This window comes from Anoplolepis gracilipes, chromosome 4, assembly GCF_047496725.1.
Source record: "Anoplolepis gracilipes chromosome 4, ASM4749672v1, whole genome shotgun sequence".
Classification (NCBI taxonomy): Eukaryota; Metazoa; Arthropoda; class Insecta; order Hymenoptera; family Formicidae; genus Anoplolepis; species Anoplolepis gracilipes.
In genome coordinates this window covers 5,501,324-5,515,683 of record NC_132973.1, presented here as the reverse complement: position 1 = coordinate 5,515,683, position 14,360 = coordinate 5,501,324, and the positions used below count along the sequence as shown (strand labels likewise).

Below are 14,360 nucleotides of genomic sequence, written 5' to 3'. Positions count from 1 at the left end.
ATTGGATCCTCTTTCTGGATAGATAGCGGAGTTGCCTCGTCGTGGTAACGGAGGATAGCCCAAGGAGGGGAGGCGGTCCATCGTCATATCGGGGCGCCGGGTGCCTGGACAAGCCCCCAACACGATATACATATAAAGGACGTGTGTGTACTCTTCTTGCATATGATATCAAAACATCATCATTAACATTCTTTTATAAATACACTGTACATGCAATCTCTCCCTTTTGCACCCATGTATATATATATATGTATGTATTATTGCCCTCAATGGAATGCATTTGTCAAAAAGTGCATCACACAAAATGTTTTTAATATTGTATTTATGTATAAAAAAGTAGCATCTTTTTTCGTAAAATTAATTTACAAAAATGATGAGAAAACCATATCTTTTTGAAAATCAATTTGATTTTTCGAAAAGAAAAAATAAGCTAATCTATCTTTCAGATTATACGTGTGTACGTGTGTGCGTGTGCGTGTGCGTGTGTGTGTGTGCTATGTGCGTGTAATTAAAGAAATCAAATTTTCGATATCTATTTCTCAAGAATGAAATCTGTAGAGAATGACAGCAGTTAATAAGCCGATAATCTTCAATTATATGTAAAAAATTCTAATTTGTTTCACAAGTTTGTAATCCGCAAATGCATCATATGTCTGTGAGCCATTTTGATTTTAATTAACCAACTAACAACTATGCAAAAAAACAGTTTATAAGCAATTCATGCAAAATATCGCATTTCAAATAACTCAAGTAAGATATTCGCTTGTCTCCGCAAAATTCAAAGTCCTTGAAGTAGATACACAACGCTGATCCTCCGATTTTTCGGAAAATTAAGCACTTTTCTATTTTTTTTTTTTTTATTGAACATAAAATACACATACGCGACAAAAGATAAACTTTTAACCTTACAAGCTTATCTAGTTTCAGCGAGAATTAAATTTCATAATGCGTATCGTGGCTCCATCTCTTCATTCAACTTTACATTTCGATGATGTAAAGTTTCGATTATTGACAGCCGGTAATGCAATCAACGTTTTATGTCTCCGACTCAGGGATTATCGCTTGATATACATTGTCATCAAAGTTGATCTTTTTTACTCGACTTTTATATTTTTTATTTATATGTATTACTTTTTATGAAAATTATTTTTTTATTTTATTTATATACTATTTAGCTGAACTGTTTACATTTCTCGTTTTCCCTTTCTTTCGGACTTTTATATATTTATTTCAAAAAAATAAACCTCTCTATAACGTGGAAATTAAAGGACGTATTAATTTCAATCCACAGATTATTGATATAAACTGTAATAAACATGTTTTTTTCCTTTATTTATCGTTATCTTTTAATTATCACTGATAAACAGTAATGCTATGTTTTCTGAGATAGGAAAAGATTAATAAGAAATCATTTTTCATTCTCCACTGACAGACTCAAAGATTGTGATCGACGAAGATGTTGCGACATTTGACGTGCGGAAAAAAACAGATCCGTCTTCTAAAGCAATGTTCGGTTATTCAGTTCAATAATTCTTCCAGAAAAAAGGTGAGATATATACACATTAGTTAGAGGTTAGATCCTAATCGAATTAAATGTAGCTAGTCTATTTTCCTAGTGGTTTTATCAAAATTTTGTTTCCTTCTGAAACGAAAATATGTATGAATGTAATTGTTATTGCAATAATAATTATAATTAATATGTATATAAATTTCTTTATAAATCTACTGTTTGTACACTTGTATAATTTTTATTTTTTTTTTTTTAATTTTATTTATTTTTATATTTTATAGTTACATAATTTTCTTTTATATATCTCTCTGTGTGTCGTACTATTTTTTTATATTTATATAAAATAGAATAAGTATTTATATATCTTTTGGAAAGAGAAAATCCTTTTAAATAAAAAAGAACTAAAAAACTAATCCAAAACATGTATGAAAAGTAGCAGAGATTCTTTATTTTTTTAATATAGTTTATAATAATTTTTTAAATTAATAAATTTATATAATAAATTTTGATATAGTTTGTAATTGTTCTTGTACGTATGTAAAATTTATAGAGTTCAGAGATTAAAGATGATGATCAAGATAGAAAAAACTATAGAGAATTTGAAGATATCACTACTCCTGGACAAAAAGCATTAAAAACTGTACAACGAGATTGGAAGGCATTAAAAAAATATCTGTCATCTAGAGAATTTTCAGATTTTGAAGCTCTTTGGAAAGAACGTGAAATAATTCCTGAGCATTGTGATGTTCTCATTATTGGAGGTGGTGCGATAGGTAGTGCGATAGCCTACTGGTTAAAGGAGACTATTCATAAAAAAGAATTCAATGTTATTGTAGTTGAAAAAGATCCCACAGTAAGATATTAATTTATATAAATTTTTTCTAGTCTTAAAAGATATTTTTTTATTTTTTTCTTTAATCGATAATAGTTAAGAGTTTATAAATATATCTAACATATTGATTATATTTTTCAGTATGCCAAGGCTTCCACAACTCTTTCAGTTGGTGGCTTACGCCAACAATTTTCTCTTGAAGAAAATATTCAAATGTCCCTGTATGGTGCAGAATTCCTTCGAAATGTTAATGAACATTTAAGTATTCCCGGAGAAGCACCTATTGACTTGAATTTTCATCCTTATGGTTACTTAGTTTTGGCGACCGAAGCGGGTGCCGAAACTTTAGTCCAAAATTCTAAGCTGCAGAATTCTTTAGGAGCGAAAAATGTAATTCTTACCAAGGAAAAATTAAAGCACACGTTTCCCTGGTTAAATACTGACGGGATTGCAGCGGGTTGTCTCGGATTGGAAAAGGAAGGATGGTTCGATCCATGGTCCCTTTTGTGTGCTTTAAAAAGGAAGGCTTGTCATTTAGGTGCTCAATACATCAACGCTGAAGTTAAGGCTTTTCAGTATAGTAAAATTCCAGCAACTTTTGACAAGGAAATGAATCCTGCCCAAAGATTAAATAGTGTAGTTGTAAGTGTATATTTATATTTATATATATAATTTTGTATAATAGTTTTCTATATTAAAAAAAAAAATTATATATATATATAAGTTTTATATAATTATAGAATATATATTTTCATAATTGAACAATTTTTGTTTATAGTTCGTCTATAAATTGTTATATAACTTGTCAGTTGTGAATTTAACATAATTTTTTGAATATAAATATTGTTTTTTATTAGATAAAAAAAAATGATGGTGAGATTAGAAAAATAGAATTTTCTAAGGTTGTAATAGCTGCAGGTGCATTTAGCGGTGATGTAGCTGAATTGGCTGATATTGGAACAGGTGAAGAATTATTATCTGTACCTTTACCAGTGGTACCTAGGTAATTTTTTTAACAATGTACAAGTAACGCAATTGGTTTTTATTCTATGATTTTATTTTTATCTATTACTATAATTTTTTTTTTTTTAGAAAAAGATATGTATATTGTTTTCATTGTCCAAATGGACCTGGTCTAAACACACCTTTAACGATTGATCCTAGTGGTGCATATTTCAGGTATGAATAAATATTGTTAAATTACAATGTGTTATATTAGAAGCAAAACAAATACTTAATGAATCTCTCTGAATAAATTTATCTTTTAATAAAATTATTAAAGAGTCAATTTGTGAAAGAGGAATAAATTTGAAATGATTCGTAGGCGAGATGGTCTCGGAGGTAATTTTATCGCTGGAAAATCACCAGAATTCAACGAAGAGCCATCAGTGGATAACCTAGATGTCGATCATAAATTTTTCGACAATAAAATATGGCCTATACTCGCTCACAGAGTACCAGCATTTGAGAGTTTGAAGGTACTTCTCATTATAGCAAGTAAACATACATAAAGGAAAATGATACTAAATTTATATAAGATATTTTCATTCTTACGCAAATATGAATAATTTATATGTATTTTAATAACATTGTCTTTTATATATCTTTAATATATATTTTGACTTTTATTAGGTAAACTCTTCATGGGCTGGATATTATGAGTACAATACATTTGACGAAAATGGTATTGTCGGTCGACATCCTTATCATGAAAATTTATATATAGCGACCGGTTTCAGTGGACATGGTATTCAGAAGGCACCTGCAGTAGGACGTGCGATATCAGAACTGCTCTTTCATAATCGTTTTACAACTATAGACTTATCAAAATTAAGTTTCAACAGATTTTTAAAATCTGAGCCGATGAGAGAGGCTAATGTCTTTTAAATTTCATCAGGAAATAGAAAAGTAATAGTCTTTTCTACTCAAATGTGTATCATATATGTACTATATCTGTATATATATTTATATATACAATATGAAAATATAAAATCTGATAATAGATTTATATTGTATAAATGAAAGGTATTTCTAACCTACATTTAATACAATTTTTAATTTACAATCACAATAATATAGTGTTTCATTATAAGATAACATGACACGTGCATATAAATGATTCAATAATGTTCATTTTAAAAGCACATTTGTATTTTCATGTATAGATAAAACTTGTCCCATATATACAGCAGCATCTTCTTCACCTAGCTCCTGCAGTATATTTTGCAGCTCACTGAGAGATATATTGGTTTGCAGCTACAAAAAATAGAAATTATATACGTAGTTTAATGACTTATTTCATTAAGAATGCATTCATAGAAGAATACAGAATAATACGTGAAACGCATGACAAATAAAATAAAAATCTTACAGCAATGTAATTCAAGAGGAGTAACGTTGAACTAGAATTCTTTTCAAAGGTATTAAATAAATTTTCAAAATTCAAATGACGAGCTAATTTCTTCCATCCTTTTGTCTCATCTAGGATAGCTGCTAATTGTTTTTCCTGGACTGCATCCATCCAAACTTTTTGAGTATCATCAATATTTTCCTCTTTACACTTAATTACTTCTAACGATGCATCACATTGATTGGAAACAAGCTGTAAAATCTGCAATTATAAAACAAATTTTTTATACATGTATAACGTACACACACAATGCTGAGATATGAAATATATCTTTTTTTTTCCCCATACATCTGGTTTGTTTAAAGCTAAGTCGAAAGATGATTGCCCGAGCGATTCTTTGTTTTCATCTGACTGCATTTCGGTTTTTATGTCTCGTACTAGTTCTCCTTCAATCTATCAAGAAAATGTGGTTGCACATAATTCAGTAACTATATATATGTATATATATAAACAATAGTAAGTATATATAAACTTATATATATATATATATATATATATACAATTGTAATAAACCATTATATACACATATTTATATATTTTATATTATTATAAACATACATTGCTTGGTTCACGATTAAAATTCCTAATGTATGGATCAGCGCCATATTTCAACAAGAGCTCACATATTTCTTTCGCTTTCGTCCCAGCTGTAACTACCGCAGTATGTAATGCTGTATTTCCACTGAAATTTCTTTTGTTAACATCTATTTTGGTCTGTAAAAATCAGCAGTATTATAATATGATTTTTTTATATAGGAAAGAAAATGCATTTTCGATAAATATTAAATTTTACATTTTTTAACAAGAATTCCACTATATTTTTGTGACTTCCTTCAACTGCTATATGTAAAGCTGTTCTTCCATAAGTCATATCAGTATTATTTACATTTGCACCGGCTTTAATGAGAGAACATACTGCATAATATGTGCCTGCCTCAGCAGCTAATTGCAAAGGTGTCCAGCCTAAGTCTGTATTTGCTTCAATGTTAATTTTTTCTTCAGCCAATAAAATATCAATACTTGCTTTTGCTTCTGGAACTAAAAAAAATATTTTATTATAGGGATATATTATAAATTATCTGTTATATAGATATTACTTTTATTTATAAAGTTATTGAAATATTTCATCAAATTTTTGTCATATTTTTCTTAAAAAATAAACAATTTAATATTTTTAAATTAGTACATACATTTAACAGCTTTGTGCAATGGCATTTGTCCATAATGATCTGATATATTTGGATCTGCATTAAGCGTAAGCAATGCTTTTGTAATTTCCGCACGTTCTTGAGTAGCAGCATAATGCAATGGAGTCTATGGCACATGATACAATGTATTAAAAATAATTCTTATAATTATTAAAACGATATATATTAGCGAAAGTACCAAAAAAAAGCTAACCTTCCCAGAACTATTTTGAATATTCACTAACTCTTCAGCATCTGTTTTTACAACACTCATAAACATTAAGATGCGCTTTATAATATCTTTTTGTCCATATCGGAGTGCACAATGTAGTGGCGAATCACCATAAGTTGTTCTGTTTTTTAACATATTTATTATAATATCTTTAGATTTATCTGGATTTGCTTTAATACTATTTATTATTTTAACAATAATATTTTTGGCAAACATTTCATCATCCTGTAGAAACAAAATTCACAATGATATTAGTGCAACAATAAGATAACAATTATAAATTTTCTTTTTGTAAACTATATATTGGAATTAAAGTTTACCTTTTTGCTTGATGCTCCATCATAAGTTAATTGATCTTCTCCGCTTTGTATTAATAAACTTTCATAAACTGCAAAATTTAAGTTAATAACATGTGATGTATATTTTTTTAAAGATGTAACTTGAGATTAATAAATCTTTTGCTATAGTTCAACACTTACAATCGAAATTTATGTGTTCAACAAAATCCTTAAACTCACTAGAAGAACATCTATCATCTAACATCTTTTTTATTTCTTTAGAAATGTCAGTACTTTCATTGCTTGAAGGCACATTCGTTAGCGGTATATTCATTAACGGCGTATCTGGGGAATTAAATGCCATTTGTGTTAATTCCTCACTACTTGAATGAGAGACTCGCGTTCTTTTTCTACCTGGAATTGTAAAATCATAATAAGAATTATATCGAGAAAAAAAGTTTAAAAAATAAAAGTAAAATAAAATAGAAAGCAGAGATGTAATATCACAATTATTAACTTACCCATCATGCGATCGCTAGGCTTATATGTAAATTGAATTGGTTCTGAACAATCTGAATCTGAAGGTCGTTCCAATTGTATGAAGACTTGTTTCGGAGAAGTAATATTTAGATCTTTGTATGGTGGAGTCCTAGAAACATACATAATTAATCATGAAAGAAAATAAAATATATTTCAAATGCAATATACATACCGAAATACCATGGCGTATTGATGATGAACATCTAGTTCCGAGAAACGACCATAATCAGTCCAGATCTCAATGTCATCGTCGTTTAGTTCAAAAAATTTTATCTTTATATTTTCTATAATTTGAAGTGCATACATTTTTTACATTTTGTCATATATATATATATATATATATACACACGGTACCGCGAGTGCCTAAATAATCATAATTGGACTAAACTGGTTGAAAGCACATTAAATATAAAAAAAAAAAAAAATATACGTTACCGCGACGGTGCAGCATATCAGAAATATCAAATCATTGTCAACTTACTTTTTGAAACTTTCTCCACAAGTATGAACACTTCTTCTCCACCTTCACAACTGCTGGTGTACTTGTCAATTCTGCATATTTTGAGCTCTCCAGTTAACGCGCTTTCTATTAAAATAGTACAGCTTATTAAGCATTTTCATCGCTTGTAATACATATAAAAATTTCAAAATTTTAATAGAAAAATGTTTCTAAAAAAGATTTTTAATGTGATAAATTATATAAACTTACTCAGATTATTGATTGGATTGCTATAAACCGGTGCTGTGATTGGTCTCATGACATTATATTCATCTTTGATAAATCCTTGAAAACAAAGTGTAACAGTATTTAAATTTATAATCTTTTGATGATTCTCTGCGTCAACTTTAATCTGTAATTAATATAAAATTTTTCAAAAAATTTAATCACCATTTTTTGGAAGAAAATATAAAAATACAAGTCTAATTATATAATAATTTCAAAGTGATATTAAAATTTACCTGTGCCTCATCACGAACGGTAATAGTAGCATTAAGATTTGTACGCTTGCGTTCCTCTAAGATTTCTGCACGCATTTTTCGTACTATTTCGTCTTTAATATTTTTCCTTGCAGTATGTATTATTCCCATACTATGGAATCTGAAGTAAAAACATATACTCGTATAATGTACTAATTAATAACTTAATAAATAGATCAATTGTGTTTGCAATGTTTAGATGACAAATAGAATAGAAGATATAAACATACTCGGCTATAAAATCATTTGCAGGTGAAACTTCTATATCATGCGGATCATCCATGTCTATGATACCCATACGTTTCACTAATCTATGAGCGTGTGGTGTATGGTCCTCATCTGTCGTAACCAATGAGCATCGTATTATTGCTTTATCTAGAAAATTATGTAACTGAAAGTATAAAGAATAAGTATATAATAATATTGCATAGAGAAAATTTCAAGTATTCATATACATATAAATAGATTGATAATTATGTTTGTGCAGAATGCCATTTATACTTACTTGGACTGTTGGTACATTATTTTTATTCCGTCTACGTCCATTTGATGCACCCAACAAACTCCCATGTGTCCCTACCATTTCAGATTTGTATCGAAATCTAAATTTATCCATTGGTTGCACCAAGATACTAATGTATGCTTCACCAAGTACTTGTACTAATAAGATAAAAAATTTGATATATTCTTTAAATACAAAATATAAGTTAGCAAGCTAAATCTTAGACAAACTAATTTAGAATCAGAATATATACCTGTAGCATTGGTAAGATTAATATAATTATCCGTGACATGCATAGGCGATGAAGATGTTGACACGGGTGATGTGATACTCATATTTCCCTGAGACCCACTGTATGGACTTAAACCACCCGTACTGTTCACCAGTGTCAAGTCTGTAAGAAATGTATAAAGTTTTGGTCAATATTCTACCAGATATCCATAATTAAGTCTCTCGTGTATATGCAATACATATAATATATATAATATATATAATAATTACTAAACATGTACATTGTTAACTTTATATATATATATATATATATGTGTGTGTGTGTGTGTGTGTGTGTAAAAAAATTGTTTTAATAGTTATAATGATGCAGAAATATAATATATATGTATTTTTTTTTAAATAAAATTTAATATATTGAAATATCAAATATGAAAGGCGAGTGAAGTACTCATATTTGTATAAATATTCAAAAACACATAAAGATTTATACCAATGTCTTTCTAATGACACCTGTTGAACAAACTATGATATAATTTTTTACACATTGAAATTTATTTTAACTACTCGTGACACGTAAACAACTAATATTTATTTATAACCAACAGTAGAGAGAAACGTCACACAATCACGTGTCACAAATGTCACAATGTGTCCAAACAAGCGATTGACAATAACACAATCACTTACATGTAACAATAATAATTGTTTGTCGTATAATCCAAATTTTTTTTGCTACAATTATAAACAAAACCCACGCATCGATTTAAGGCCACCAAGATACACGTTCACATTACCATTAAACGGAAAATACGACGGATCCGCCTCATTATCCAAGATACCGCTGGTCGTCAACATACTTCGCATCGCCATATTAAAGTTCTCGTAAGCATCCGGCATCTCGGTGATTATATTTCCCACAGATATTGGAAGAGTGCGCAATCGAAAAATGCATCAAAGTGGGAAATTAATTCGTTCAGGTGTTATCGCGAGTGCGATCGAATGTCATGATCGGTGGACAGGTGGAATTTCAGGTAGCCTCGCGTTCCCGATAATATTGCGATGTGCGTCACAGAAAGCTCGTTACTCACCAAACGCGCGAAATCAACTGCCTTTAATATTCTTAATGCGTCAGCTAAAGCACGATCTTGATGACTAGGTACGGGTTCTTCCCCGGGTATGGATAAGGCGCAATGACCAATCAGCGTGTATCAGGATTTCCCTGACGCGTGTTGTGTCATGTGAGCGAAACGCATATACTGGAATTTCCCATAATTTCAGACCCCCTATTCCATGCGATATTTTGATCGTATTTTTAATCTATTGCGATCATCACAGGCCTTTTTTCACGTTTTCCAGATTTTGAAATTTCGTAAAAAAATATAATGTAATGAATGTTCTATATGTGTGTATTGAATAGCATATTTCGGATTTACTAATATGAGATCTATTATAATTAATTAATATTAATTTTCTTCTTTTATGGATAGTTATTTTTTTTGTCAAGATGTGATATAGTGCAATCACATATTTTGCTTTTTACTTTTCCACTTCTATTTTAGAGAAAAACCAAGAAAATTGCAGACGATATTTTATAATTACATTATAAATTCAAACTATTCGGAAATTATTTAGAATTTTTCATTAAAAAACGAAAGATAACTATATAATCAAAGTGAAAAAAATACAGATACTGGTTACTTGTTTTGACGGCCCTGGTTCTGCAGAGTACTCGGATTTAATTCTGATTAATAAAAGTCAATATTAGTACAATTGATACGATTGTGCAGATGGAATTATACATAGCAATTTTTCTACAGACTGCTTTTAATGTAAAAATTATCATATAAAGATTTTATTAAAGAATAGAGGTTTAATAATATATATAAAATTAAAATTTCGCTAGTTAATGCATTCGGTGTTTGTTTGCAAATTTGTTTATTTGTCTTTTTATGATTATCATTTCTGAGGTCAATCTTTTGTTATAAAAACTTTCTCTCTATCCAAAATTTTAACGCCTTCCCAATTAAAATCATGATTATACTCTAATCTATGAATAGTAATGACTATATAATGACTAATAATTTGTTACTTAGAATAAAAATTTTTCCGTACTAATTAAGCGTTTGCTCTTACTCGCCATTTTTCTAACTTAATTTTATATATTGATTATATTGTGCATATAATAATTACGAGATAAATATCGCGAACATTTTTAATAACTGAAAATTTTCTAAAAGTTTGTCACTTACGCTATTATACAATATTTCCGATCCTTACAATTTTTTTAAGTAGTATTTTCCTGAAAATTATATTACAATCATAAAAAATATATGGAGACCATAAATAATTGTATACATATAAATATCATTAAAAAATATAGAGATTATAAATAATTACATAAATTATATGTAATTGTAGAATTATATGTAATTTTAGACTAATCGAAATGCTTTATTTTAGAAATTAAAGAATTCAGATCCAAAATTAATGCAATCCATAATTAATTAATTTTTTTACAAAATAGACGCCTTTCGTTTTTAGGCGCTTATTTATAGCTTGTTATGTATGTTTTAGCAAGATAACAATATTTCAAGATGTCGTTAGTGAATGCCGTTAGTGCTTTCAGTCCGTTACACTCTCGTAAAATTATATTGTTAAGATACGTGGAGGGGACTGATAATGTGACTATATATATATCACACCTTCGACGGATTACGTTCTTGAAACGTTAAACTACATTCATTATATAGTTTATAGAAATACTTTCTTTACAGACATCCAATCCAAGGTAGCAATGTCGACTAAAAATGAAAAGATCGGGATAATTGGCAGGTAAAGTAATCAATTGTAATTAGCATAACTGCAAGTATTATATTCATAATTAAGCTAATTAATATCCATTCCTGCTTTTAATTGTAACGAGCAATCATGGATGCTCACGAATTAGTACTATTTTTTTACTTGTGTTTCTATTGCTAATAAGCATATGATGTTTTATAATAATATTGTTAAATTGTTGTATCAGTTTTCACATATAGAAAGTTGATTTTCGTATTCATAATTTTTCTTGATTTTACTCAATTCTTTTTTCAAATTGTCTTTAAATTATCATTAGCAATGATCAAAATAGTTGCTGATATATAGATTGGTATTAAAATAATATCATGCATAAAATATTGAAGATACAAAATGCATATTTGTAACGATTCTACAATCAACCTTCATGACTATCGTTAACTTGGAAAAAATCTATAATTTTTTTTCTATAACGCAAGTCACGAGAAATGAGATAAACATAATGATAAATCAAAATGATATAACAGTATTTAAGAAAGAGATATAAAAAATGAATTATATTTTATAGTTTATTTTTTTTTCAATTTTAGTTAGGTACTCATAATTATTATAAGTTATTATTTGTTCCAGCACTAATTATATAACATTAAAATATAATATTATAATCAATTATCACATCATGTTTTTATTGATTAATTAAGTTATAATAAATCTTTAATCTTTTCAAGTTTCTGTAAATTACGATCTTTCGTGAGAAGAATAATATTCAAATAATTTTCAAATAACTGCACTCTTTTTAGTAAGTTATGAAACCAAGATAAGATAATACACGCGATGCAAACAATATTTTTTGAAATTACAACTGATACAGAATGACGTAATTATCTTGTGATTATTATGTTATGATAAGTTTTAATAGCCCATTTGTTTTATAACAAATAAATAATATTATAATCAGTGTTGAAAAATACATATAAAGATTAATTAAAACTTAATATTAGAATGTTTTTTCGCAAAATTAATCAATTACCTTTATTTTAATATTTATAGTGGGTTAATCGGACGCAGCTGGGCGATGCTTTTTGCTAGCGTAGGATATCAGGTGACCATCTACGACATTGTCGAGGATCAAATTAGGAACGCGTTGGAAGATATCCACCAACAGTTGAAACGCCTTGAAGCTGACGGTCTTCTCCGGGGTACATTGACGGCGGACCAACAATTTCAACTGATAAAAGGTTTATTTTTTTTGTCTCATAACTTCCTATCACAGTAATTGTTTTAGCCGTGAACATAAATTACAATGAACCATATTGAAAACACAGCATCTTTGATATGGTAGCACAGCGTTCGGAAAACTTAATCGGAAATTCTATTATAGGATCTTCCGATCTGGTGGAGACTGTGAAGGATGCAAAATTGGTCCAGGAATGTGTGCCAGAAAATCTTTCGTTAAAAACGAAACTCTATAACGATCTCGACAAGGTTGTCGACGACAAAGTGATCTTGTCCTCTTCGACATCTACGTTCCGTCCGTCTCTTTTCAGCGAGAAGCTGAAACACCGTGAACAGATCATAGTTTCTCACCCTGTACGTATTTTTGTTGCAAATATCGAGATTCCGTTTGGTAAATCTCTATTATACAAACTCAATTAATGAAATGTTTATGTACAAGAAATTACATATTTATTAGTTATAAAATGTGTACAGGATTTTAAAAAAAGATTATATTAAATCAGAAATCTGATACAAATACTTATTTTTACTGAACAAATGTTAAATGTTTTAAAATATAATTTTCTGACTTTAAATAAATTATTAGAGACATTAATGACTTAACTAATGAAATTAGATAAGTCATTAAAAATAGAAAAAAAAATTATTTATGTATATAAATTGTCATAAGTTTATTGTATAGATGATTATTATATTGCAAAAACATACAGGTGAATCCCCCCTACTATGTGCCACTGGTGGAGATAGTGCCAGCCCCGTGGACGCGTCCTGATATTCCCGAAAAAACGAAGGCTATTATGACCGAAATTGGCCAAAAACCTGTTGTCTTAAGCAGGGAGATTGATGGTTTTGCACTCAACAGAATACAGTACGTAATTGGATATTGTTACCTATACAAAAACATCTTGGACAGTCATTATCACTTAATTCTTGACATTTAAAATAATCATATCAATAGATATGCGATTTTAAACGAAGCCTGGAGATTAGTGGCTGATGGAGTGTTAAGTGCAAAGGATGTTGATGCAGTGATGAGCGAAGGTCTTGGATTGCGTTATGCTTTCCTTGGTGCTTTTGAGGCTGCGCATTTGAATGCTGAAGGTAAGCTAATCATTCAGGTACAAAATGAATTAAGTCCCTTACCTATACTATAAAAAAGAAACGAACAAAATGCAATATATTGCTTTATAGGAATGAAGAAATACTGTGAGACATATAATAAATCGATCTATGATGTGAGTATGACTTTTGGACCAGTACCAAAATTTGTGGGTGAGATGGCGGAGAAAATCAGCAACGAATTGAACGAGATGTGCCCACTCGATAAATTACAGGAACGACGAGCGTGGCGCGACACCGCATTGACAAAATTATCTATACTCAAGAAAGAATTAAATGAATAAAATCTAACAATAAAAGGATACTTATTAAATATTTCAATATGCAATTAATATACTAATATTGTAAAATATCGTTTATAAAAAAAGTTCTATATATATAAAATAAATATTATCTTAACTGGGCAAATTATACATATGCAATTGCAATAAATTATACCTGTCATTCCAAATTCGCGTATATCATCTCCATGTTTTGGAATTTTACTTATTAATTTTAATTATCTATAT

The 14,360-nt window shown here is 29.0% G+C and overlaps 3 protein-coding genes across 9 annotated transcripts; 2 read left to right on the top strand and 1 right to left on the bottom strand.

The window, feature by feature from the left end:
• On the top strand, positions 1 to 4,229 carry LOC140665409 (FAD-dependent oxidoreductase domain-containing protein 1). 3 transcript variants are annotated; one of them, XM_072891514.1, is made up of 8 exons: positions 1 to 141; positions 1,433 to 1,546; positions 2,061 to 2,363; positions 2,484 to 2,984; positions 3,200 to 3,345; positions 3,435 to 3,521; positions 3,667 to 3,820; positions 3,975 to 4,229. In XM_072891514.1, exons 2-8 carry the CDS (start codon positions 1,457 to 1,459, stop codon positions 4,227 to 4,229), a joined length of 1,536 nt encoding a protein of 511 aa, XP_072747615.1. In that variant the 5' UTR covers positions 1 to 141; positions 1,433 to 1,456. The 3 variants fall into 3 exon arrangements, with proteins under 3 accessions (XP_072747615.1, XP_072747614.1, XP_072747613.1); XM_072891513.1 differs by lacking the exon at positions 1 to 141 and adding an exon at positions 1,106 to 1,124; XM_072891512.1 differs by lacking the exon at positions 1 to 141 and adding an exon at positions 1,173 to 1,307.
• Positions 4,230 to 4,336: 107 nt separating this feature from the next.
• Rel (nuclear factor NF-kappa-B family member relish) lies at positions 4,337 to 9,938 on the bottom strand. Of its 4 annotated transcripts, none has more exons than XM_072891505.1 (18): positions 9,789 to 9,938; positions 8,723 to 8,863; positions 8,473 to 8,627; positions 8,198 to 8,358; positions 7,950 to 8,088; positions 7,699 to 7,840; positions 7,471 to 7,575; positions 7,162 to 7,273; positions 6,971 to 7,098; positions 6,651 to 6,863; positions 6,492 to 6,559; positions 6,154 to 6,396; positions 5,943 to 6,066; positions 5,546 to 5,790; positions 5,311 to 5,466; positions 5,041 to 5,145; positions 4,714 to 4,953; positions 4,337 to 4,598 (listed from the first exon to the last, which is right to left on the bottom strand). In XM_072891505.1, exons 2-18 carry the CDS (start codon positions 8,802 to 8,804, stop codon positions 4,473 to 4,475), a joined length of 2,544 nt encoding a protein of 847 aa, XP_072747606.1. In that variant the 5' UTR covers positions 8,805 to 8,863; positions 9,789 to 9,938; the 3' UTR covers positions 4,337 to 4,472. The 4 variants fall into 4 exon arrangements, with proteins under 4 accessions (XP_072747606.1, XP_072747603.1, XP_072747604.1 ...); XM_072891502.1 differs by lacking the exon at positions 9,789 to 9,938 and adding an exon at positions 9,495 to 9,630; XM_072891503.1 differs by lacking the exon at positions 9,789 to 9,938 and adding an exon at positions 9,388 to 9,523.
• On the top strand, positions 9,441 to 14,268 carry Had1 (beta Hydroxy acid dehydrogenase 1). Of its 2 annotated transcripts, none has more exons than XM_072891518.1 (7): positions 9,441 to 9,582; positions 11,475 to 11,532; positions 12,547 to 12,734; positions 12,878 to 13,086; positions 13,443 to 13,600; positions 13,691 to 13,833; positions 13,924 to 14,268. In XM_072891518.1, exons 2-7 carry the CDS (start codon positions 11,495 to 11,497, stop codon positions 14,133 to 14,135), a joined length of 948 nt encoding a protein of 315 aa, XP_072747619.1. In that variant the 5' UTR covers positions 9,441 to 9,582; positions 11,475 to 11,494; the 3' UTR covers positions 14,136 to 14,268. The 2 variants fall into 2 exon arrangements, with proteins under 2 accessions (XP_072747619.1, XP_072747618.1); XM_072891517.1 differs by lacking the exon at positions 9,441 to 9,582 and adding an exon at positions 9,596 to 9,731.
• Positions 14,269 to 14,360: the final 92 nt, after the last annotated feature.